Raw genomic sequence first — 10,395 nt, 5'->3', positions numbered from 1 at the left:
TAACCTGTCACACCAGATAGACTCTTTCATATATCCATTGCATGGCTATATTTACATTCATCTGGGAAACCTCCTATGCAAAATGTCTGGGACATGCATTATGCTCCAATCAGAGCGACAAGACAATGTGAGGTAGTAGGTATGCACAGCTCCAGTAGTAACCTGAGCTCAACAGTCAAGCGCTGCTGTAGCTTTATGAACAGTGGAGCTTGTTGGTGGATAAAACTCATGCTGAAGTGAGAAGTGCAAAAACATCTCTGACAAGAAAAGCTTTCAGTGTGGCTCTTTGCGTCCAATTAATGAGGTGTATCACCTTCCAGCTCCCACAGCCAATCACAGCTCTTTCTCTCAATACAGCAGTGTTTTTAAACATGACGTTCTTCTCACTTATCCCTGCTTGTATTAATGTTGATGCACCATGCTGCTGCTTCTGGCAAAGCTTAACCTCCTCCACCCCAGCTTCCTCATTTATAGCATAAAGCTTGTTGCACCCTAATATTCAGATTAATGCTACTATGGATTCATTGCTTTTGAACTAATGTTATTGTATTCAATATACATTGTCATAAATGTATCTATCCATATGGAGTTTCTAGCTATGTACATCCTTGCTTGACCAACCCAGGGAGTGCCTTTGAGCAGAGCCTTCTCTGCAAAGTAAAACTGTGTATCCATTTTGCAGTAAAATGGTTGAATATGTGACGAGAGAGTTCCTGAATGAAGTACAGGAATGTTGCCTTGTTCCGGTAAAACTGTCGCTATCCAAGCTAAACGCTACAGCTGTGGTATCCATTGCCATTAGTTTTCAGTACAAATAAACTCCGCCCATAGCTGCTGCCTCATTATCATCAAATGATGCTGGTTGTGGTCCATTCTCAGACCAGACACAGTTGTTTCAGGTTGGAGCTTTGCATGATGAATTTTGATGACAGACATGGAATCTGGCCAATCTATTTGCTTTGCAAGATTTTAAGTTTTTACCAAAAAAAAGGAGCACATAAAAAAAGACTTTATCTGATTGAATTTATTCTGGGGACTTAAACTTAAACTATCCACATGGATGCTATAAGATGCGATCTGATGTGTGTGCTCATGCGCCATACATTTGAGCTGAATAAAATCGTCCCACTGGTCAGATCTACCAAAAGTTTGTAGAAGAAGAGGAAATTCTTCTTCTACACATTTGCTATAAACCATACACCGTCATATACACCATCGGGTTGCTCATCTTTTCAACTCCTCCCTGTGGGAAAATATTGGATTGTTCTACTCTCTTGTTGCAGCACCTTTATTATCTTTACTTTTACTTTATTAGTAAAAATGTTGTCTAGGTAACATACCAGTTTGTTTTTCTCCCGCCATGCTTCTGTTTGTTGCAGACATAATGAAGTGGAAAGATGTCATGTCATGTGGGGCAGACCTGCGTAGTGAGACAAAAATCACCCTGAACAGGGAGAGGCGATCAGGTCGAGTGCTTCATGGACGATCGGCATAAACCAACCCTCTCAATCTGAATGAAATCACATTTAGAATGAGCTGGATTGAAGAATATTATTCTGATAAAGTGTTTAGATGAGGCCTTTTTATTCAGATCAGACATTTATTCCGAATATAAGTGGTCCATGTAAACATAGCTATTGCTAGTTGCTGTTTGAATTTAATTTTGATTGTCTAGCTACTGTTTCAAATCTGTTCTTATAAATATTCCCTGAGACTAGTACTTTGTGCAACATGATCGCCCTCTGCTGGAGGGCCAAGGTGTAAGCTCTGCTGAAATGCTTTAGACTATTTGTTTTTAAACGTAAAGGTACCTTTTATCTATGTGGCATATTTTAAGAATCTTCAAACTCAATATGAAATATTTCCTTGGAGTATTTTAGGCTGACCATGTTGTAACACTTTCCTAGATAAAGCTTCATTATTGATCTGCATGGTGTTGATCTTGCCAACTAAATCATATTTTACATTTTGGCATTTTGGAGCCACAAGCGTGGCTGTGGCAGACCCAATATGCTTCTGTTATTATCAGAAACATCTGTCATTTTCATTGACTTGCATGTTGCCAAGCCTGCACCACACTGTCCACCTGCATTTTTTATTCTTATCACTACCAGAGTGCTTGTGAGAATCCTAATACGCTTCTGTTGTCATCCAAATAAACTGCACGCTGGTGCCAACAGTGAAAGTTACTGTCTGGTTCATTGCACAACTCAAGGGAGTACACAACCACTACATCTACGGCACTCTGTTAATCATCTTGACACCTACCCTGTGGCAGCATTTTCAGGTATTAAAAATAGCCGTATAGAAATAATTAATCTTGTTGCTATGTTCTTCTTTGAAATTGTAGGTCAGACATCAGTTTTGATTTCAGTCTCTTGCATAACCATTTATAAATCCTCACAGGAGCTTTAAAACTTGAATTGAAACAAAGTCTTCTGAAATCATCATTACCAGCAGCAGTATGTGTGTTCTTTAGCTTCTCATGTGGCTCTACATTACATTAAAGCTCCTGTGAGAGACTTTAAGTTTATGAGGATGTTATTGAATGTTTGAATATTTAGTCCTTATTTCTTTTAGCAGTCAAACATGTCACTCACTGTGATCCTTTACCACCAAAACTGCACAAAGATGCACTTTCTTTTGCACACTGTTATTCATCTTGACACCTACCCTGCAGCAGCTTTTTCAGGCGTTAAAAGCAGTCACGTAGAAGTAATTTATGTTGTTGCTGGTGGTCTTATTTGCATTTGTATGTCATAAAAGGACACCAATGTTAATTTCAGGCTTTTTATAACCATTGAAAAATCACTCACAGGAGCTTTAATCTTTGATTTAAATCTACATGAAAAGAGGCAAACAGCCCAGCAGCAGTAGACAAAATCAGATAGATAAAAATCTAAAAAATCTATAATAAAATTGGATAGAGCAGATGTGCACAATTTAAATTAAAGAGATATGATTTGTCTTGCAAAGAGCATGTTACAACAGGTTAAAGCAAAGTAGTGATACAATGTTAACATCAGTCCCTAACAGCTGATTTAAAGGTGTGCAAATCTGCTCGTGGGGAGAGGAGGGGCATGATGGATTCTTGAGCTTGTGGGAAGAAGCTGTTCTTAGGTCTGTTGGTGCAGGGTTTAATGGTACTATACCTCTTCTGTGACAGTGGTGTCTGTACTCTAGGTAGGTTGTGTCCTTGCTGATGTTAGTGGCTCTCCTTTTGAATGTAGGCTCAATTTAAAGCTCCTGTAAGAAGCTGTAACTTTACATGGTTGTTACTGGATCTGGAAGAAAAATCTCGTCATTTATTTCTTAACAGTCAAGCATAACACTCATTATGATTCTTTGCCTTTGAAATGTAAAAAATGCCATTTCTCTTGCACACTGTTAATCATCTTGACACCTACCCCGTGGCAGCATTCTCAGATGTTAAAAATATTTATAAAGAGGTTATAAATCTTGTTGCTAATGTTCTTGTTTGCAGTCGTACGTCAAAAGGAGACGCTGATATTGATTTCAGTTTGTTTCATAACCATCTAGATTGTCACTCACAGCAGCTTTAAAGTTTGATTAAAACTATGTTAAAGATATTCATGATTTGTCAGCAGCATTATGCAAATTTTAGATTTTGCATGCTTCAGCGTCTCATCCAAGATGGACAAAAGCAAGCCATATGTTTGTATGCAGTAATGTGCCCATACTGTTCTTACAAAGTGTATATACAGTCATATATGTCGACTTAGCCGGTCAAAGAATGAAATCATCATGGCCCAAAATACACATCATTCTTCTGGAAGCACTGGAATGGATGCCTGTATGTGTTTTAAATCTATTTGTGTTGTTTCTGTGTTTTTGTATGTATTTTACATGGACCTGAGTCTGGAAATAAAGTTTATCAATCAATCATGTGACATGTGACATTAAAGCTCCTGTAAGAAGCTTTAGGTTTATATGGATATTGATAAATGAGCAAGAAAAACTCCAAGGCGTTCTCTTCAAACATTAAACTGCCTTTATATTCATGGCATGGCCACAGATAAACTTGGACACATTCTGGCATCAAGCCTTCATCAAGAAATACGTTTTAATTTTTTTTTTTTTAAATAAATGTGTTTAAGGTCGATATGTGATCATGCCATAAAAATAAAGGCACTTTAATGTTTGAAGAGACAACCTTTGAGTTTTTTCTTGCTTGTTTATCAACTCCATGAATCCCATTTTCAAAGAGAACAAATAAACTGCTTTGAGTCCATTAAGCTCTCCTTCAGGTATTTTTTTTTTTTTTTTTTTTTTTTTTTTACTTTTAAGTGTTTTTTTTTTTTTGTTAATTGGATCTGGAATCTCATCCTTTCTTTCTTTGAGGAAACTAAGGTCGTTTGGAGGACTCTGTCACAGACTTTTTAAATCATTTGCATCACTTCATTTCTTTGTTATTATTATTATTTTATTTATAACTTTTAAACCATTTATTAATCTAGCCCCACTTTCACTTTATATGATGCACACTGTGCTTTTTTTTAGATTTAGTACTTCTATAAGAAAAGTTCTGCACATGTTAATGTGTAAAAACTATTATTGCAACTGCTATTTTTTGTCTTCTGTATTTATGTTTTCTAGGTACACATTTTCCTTATGTTTTACTTTGTTATGCATTCCTAATTAGTCTAACCATCTCCTCAGGGAGAATTAGTGACCTAAAATATGGATATTTTTCAGCCAATCAAATTTTTTAAATTAAAAAAAGTACAACCTGGACATCAGGAAATACAAAAGTTATGACAAAACAAAGAAACAGGGCACAACAAGCAAGAGTTTCATGGGCATTTTGGCACATTTATTTCCAGGTACACATTCATGACCCACTGAAAAGGGCTTTGTGACCCACTTTTGGCTCCCAACCCAGCAGTTGAGAACCACTGATCTACGGTGAGCTGTTATAATAACCAAATTTCCCACAAAGTAGATCACTAAAGGTTTATCATATCCCATAACAATCAAAGATAGGCGTTTTTATGAATTTTTACAAATGAAAAAAATGCAGTTTCTGTTGCTGATGTGAAGTATCTTGACACCTACCCCGCAGAAACATTTCAGGTATTAAAATTTGTTACATAACGGTACTAAATCTTGTCGCTAATGTTCTTGTTTGCATTTGAGGGTCAAAAAGAGACACTAATATTTATCTAAGTCTGTTTAATAACCATCTAAAAAAATCACACACAGGAGCTTTAAACTCCTTTTTCAGATTCGACTAACAAAATCATGATTCTCAGCAGCAATTTGTGATTACACCTTGTGCATTTTAAACCTTATTATTTGACTCCAAGGCATATTAAAGCTCCTGTCAGAGATTTTAAAATACTGGGGCTATATTTGGATGATTAAAGATCTAGTCCTGTTCAACTTTTAACAAACATATCACTCATTGTGAATCTTTGCCTTTATGAAAAAAATGCAGTTTTCTATTGCACAATGTTTAGCATCTTGACACCTACCCCGTGGCAGCATTTTCAGGTATTAAAAATCATGACATAGAGGTAAAAAATCTTGTTTCTAATGTTCTTGTTTGCATTTGTAGGTCAAAAAGAGACACTTATATTGATTTCAGTCTGTTTCATAAGCATCTAAAAATCACTCACAGGAGCTTTAAACTTTTTTTTTTTAAAAAGCTGTTTAACAAAATCATGGTTTTTCAGCAGCAGTATGTGATTAAAACATGCATTTTTAACCTATTAAATGCAGTTCTATTGCACAGTGTTAACCTTCTTGACACCTGCCCTGTAGCAGCATTTTCAGGTTTTAAAAATCATGACATAGAGGTAATAAATGTCGTTATTAATTTTCTTGTTTGCATTTGAAGGTTAAAAAAAGACACTAATATAGATTGATATCTGTTTAATAAGCATCCAAAAATCACTCACAGGAGCTTTAAAAAATTTTTTTAAAAGCCAGCATTTAACAAAATCATGGTTTGCCATAAGCAGTATGTGATGAGAACTCCTATTATTTCACTCCAAGTTATATTAAAGCTCCTGTCAGAGATTTCAAAATAATGTGGATATAATAGGACCTGATCTAGTCCTGTCTAACTTGTAACAAACATATCACTCATTGTGAATCTTTGCCTTTTAAAGTGTATGAAAAAATGCAGTTTTCTATTGCACAATGTTAAGAATGTTGACACCTACCCCGTGGCAGTATTTTCAGGTATTAAAAATCATGACATAATCTTGTTGCTAATGTTCTTGTTTGCATTTGTAGGTCAAAAAGAGACACTTATATTGATTTCAGTCTGTTTCATAAGCATCTAAAAATCACTCACAGGAGCTTTAAACTTTTTTAAAAGCCAGTGTTAAACAAAATCATGATTTGTCTGCAGCAGTATGTGATTGCAGCTTGTGAATTTTTTAAGTTATTATTTGACTCCAAGTTACATTAAAGCTCCTGTCAGAGATTTTAAATTAATTTGGATATCACTGGATGTGGAAAGATCTGATCCTTTCTTTCTTCTTACGGGGAAACATATTATTTTTTATTTTTATTCCTTAAAAATTGCAATTCTTAAATTATGCTATTTTTTTCATTTTAAATGTAGATTTAGATGTAGTCTTTTTAACACCTACCCTGTGACAGCATATTCAGGTGTGAGACGTAGACCTGAAGAAGTAATTCATCTTGTTGCTGATAGTCTCCTTTGCATATCTAGGTCATAAAGAGACTCCAAAATTAGTATAGCTCTGTTTCATAATTATCTCAAAATTCTTCACAGGAGCTTTAAACTTGGATCAAAAACCAAGTTTGACTGAATCTGAAATCTGTGACCACACTAAATTTGATACCAAATATTTCAAAAATGATTTAAGATTATGTAGGGCCCTGTAGCTGGTAAATATAGATGAATAAAACGGACCACAGCAGTCATATTTTAGACATTTATATCTAAGCACGAGCTCAAACACTGACAGTGAATTAGAACAAGATGTATTATTGTTGAATTAGCCTGGTAAATATACCCGTGGTAAATATGTTCGCCTTTATTTGGGTTTATATGTGTGGTTAAAGACGCCTACGCTACGTCTCAGAGAGAGAGAGAGAGGGAGAGAGAGGGAGAGAGAGAGAGTGCACGGAGAGGGGGGATTGTGCATCGCTCTATTGGCGCTCAAATGGGTTATTGCGCACACAGCAGGCTGAAGTACAGCCGCGGCTCCAACTACAGCCCAAGTGTGCACGAGGCGTCTCTTTTTTTATCCCGGAGCGTCAGACAGGAGATCAGGGGGCTCCGGACCGCTGCGGGAAACTTGCTTTTGAATTGATTCCCCCTCCTCTAATTGCAAACTGAAGTGATGCTCAGTCTGCGGATCGACTCAGAGGCTGCGTGAACTGCGATTTCCTCATCTGAGAGCAGTTTTAATGTGCTCTTTATCCGTTTATTTCAGAGGATTACCCCTTCCCTCAGTAACGATGGGTAAGTCTTTATGTTCTTCAAAATTTAGTGACACACTTCCTCCTCCTCCTGGCTGCTCTTCAGCCGAGACGACAGCTTGGATCAGTTTTTACTGAAAGATTTATTAATTGTGAAATTGAATTTCTGACAGCCAATAAAGAAGATTTTCCTCCTTATTCATGCATGAATTTAAACACAGATTCTCCACTTGTCACTCTGCTGCTGATTTACCACATATCAGAGCTTTAAAGTAGCTCTCATCAAACAAACCAATTCTTTATAAATCTGTTCAGCCTCAGACGTCAGACCTCAAGCAGCTCCTCACTACATGATTTCCTGTTTGAAGAATGCATTTCCACCATTATCTTTCATTCTGAGCACACATTTTTCTGTATCCAAGTCATCCTTTTTGATTGCCTTTACCCCACTTTACCCCCAACAGGTTCTGTGATGTTGGACCGGAGGTTATCGTGTCTTCTTCTGCAGGCGGCAGCTCTGCTGCTGCTCAGCAAGGGGGAGAGGATGTGCCCTGCGAGTTGCCGCTGTGAAGGAAAGATTGTTTATTGTGAGTCTGGCATCTTCCAAGACATCCCAGTAAACATCTCCACAGGATGCCAGGGTCTGTCTCTGCGCTATAACAACCTGCTGGTCCTGTTGCCGTACCAGTTTGCTCATCTCAATCAGCTCATCTGGTTATATCTGGACCACAACTCTCTCCACACCATAGATGCTTTAGCCTTCCAGGGCGTGCGCAGGCTCAAAGAACTCATCCTCAGCTCAAATAAAATCTCTCATCTGCACAACAACACATTCAGTGCCATACCCAACCTGCGCAACCTGGACTTATCCTACAACCAGCTGCAGGCTCTGCAGCCGGGACACTTTTATGGTCTGCGCAAGCTACAAAACCTCCACGTCCGATCTAATGGCCTGAGACAGATCGCCCTTCGTACCTTCCTGGAGTGCCGCAGCTTGGAGTTTTTGGATTTGGGTTACAATCGCCTGCGGAGCCTCACTCGCACAACCTTTTTAGGCCTGTTCAAGCTGAAGGAGCTACATTTAGAGCACAATCAATTTTCCAGGATTAATTTCTACATTTTCCCACGCCTTACCAACCTCCAGGCTCTTTATTTGCAGTGGAACCGCATACGAACTATCAGTCAAGGCGTGCCTTGGACCTGGAACAAACTACAGAAGCTGGATCTGTCAGGGAATGAAATCCAAATGTTGGACCCGGCAGTTTTTCAGTGTATGCCGAACCTACAAACGCTTAACCTCGAATCAAACAAGCTCAGCAGTGTGTCTGTGGAAGCTGTGGCAGCGTGGACCTCACTCACCACCATCAGTCTGGCAGGAAACTCCTGGGACTGCAGCCCGAGCATCTGCCCACTCATGGGATGGCTGAGAAACTTCAAAGATCCCAAAGACATCAGTATGATCTGCAGCAGCCCCAAGTCGGTGCAGGGCGAGCGCGTCGTGGACGTCGTGAGGAATCACTCGACCTGTTCGGAGATGTCGAACGTTCTGTCGACTACGGCTGTTCTCGTTCTCACATCAAGCCAAGTTTTCAACATCACCACTGACGTCTCTCTGTATGATTACACAGATCTGGATTTTACCGACTCACCTGTTGAGGGATTTACTCCTTCATCCGTCCGTCCCATTGAGACAGACAGAAAGACGACAGAGTCGACAACCATGACCCCTACTACCCCCATCTCCCCTGAGCCCCCTACGTCGTTTATCCCAGAGCTACAGTTCGAGCATATGGCTTTCCATAAAATTATTGCAGGCAGCGTAGCGCTGTTCCTGTCAGTGTCATTGATCCTCCTGGTTATTTATGTGTCATGGAGGCGCTACCCCAACACCATGAGGCAGCTGCAGCAGCACTCAGTCAACCATAAGCGCAGGAAAAAGGCCCGCAAGCAGGAGCAGGATCTTAACTCTCAGCTGCAAGAGTACTATCTGAGCTACCACTCAAACTCAGAGGCGATGGATTCTTTGGTGAACGAGACGAGGCCGTGCACGTGCACCATATCAGGATCCATAGAGTGTGAAGTCTGAGCTGCACATTCCACCTTAAGAGACTAAATCTGCATTTGCTAAGCAGAGGTAAATGGTTTTTTTTCCACAAGATTAAGTGGTTTTTATCTCTAATGTGAGATGATAGATCCTGCAGCTCTGAGGGAAATACTTGGAGGCATAGTACAATATAATTATGTGCACAGAGAAGAAGACTGGAGCTGGGAGATATTTTTGGAGCTAATTATCACCCTGACTGACACGAGAACAGCGGCAGGGTCAGCCAGGTTAGCTGTGTCTGAACTAATGTTACCACTGGACCTCTGCTACAGTCCGAGTCAGCTCTGCAGAGAGACTGACCTCATTCTGAGTTTAACTACATTGCCATAGAACAAACAAACCAATGAAGCCACTTTTTACCTGCTAGTTTTGATTTTTACCGTGTAGCTTGTAAAGCAACTAGGATGTGTGTGCATCTTCGAGTTTTCTGTTTGTGCGTATGCCTGTGTTACTTGGAGGGGTTGGTAATCTCCCAGATTATTGAGAAAATTTACAGTGATGCACCTTATTCTCACAAATTCCTCCAGTTCAACTGTTTGGCCAACCTGTGCAGCTAATAAAGCTTTCACCTCCAGAGGAAATATTAGTCCAGAGATATTTTGCATGGTTTCATTCACCCAACTCAAGATCTTCTTATTAAAAGATCTGCCCTAATCAATGTTAAAGTTGCATTTTGGTTCATTGTGGTACTAGCCAAACAAGTTCAAAGTTAAATACTTACTAGTCGCATCTCAGGACGGATCATTTTTCAAGCTGTAAAAATCTACTGGGTCCAGTGAAGGCTCAGCCTGTTTTCATTCCAAGGTTGTCAAATACTCCTCTATGTCCTGGTCCTTGGTGTTAGGTGAATCCATGTAGACCCTTCTGTG

At 39.1% G+C, this 10,395-nt stretch overlaps 1 protein-coding gene across 1 annotated transcript; it reads left to right on the top strand.

The window, feature by feature from the left end:
• The first annotated feature begins 7,350 nt into the window (after window positions 1–7,350).
• lrrtm4l2 (leucine rich repeat transmembrane neuronal 4 like 2) lies at window positions 7,351–9,761 on the top strand. The gene is made up of 2 exons (XM_041788355.1): window positions 7,351–7,465; window positions 7,887–9,761. The coding sequence occupies exons 1-2, from the start codon at window positions 7,411–7,413 to the stop codon at window positions 9,506–9,508; spliced, it is 1,677 nt and encodes a 558-aa protein (XP_041644289.1). The 5' UTR covers window positions 7,351–7,410; the 3' UTR covers window positions 9,509–9,761.
• The last annotated feature ends 634 nt before the right edge of the window (window positions 9,762–10,395 follow it).

The sequence above is a fragment of the Cheilinus undulatus genome, linkage group 5, assembly GCF_018320785.1.
Source record: "Cheilinus undulatus linkage group 5, ASM1832078v1, whole genome shotgun sequence".
Taxonomy (NCBI): Eukaryota; Metazoa; Chordata; class Actinopteri; order Labriformes; family Labridae; genus Cheilinus; species Cheilinus undulatus.
This window is presented reverse-complemented; position numbering and strand designations above follow the sequence as displayed.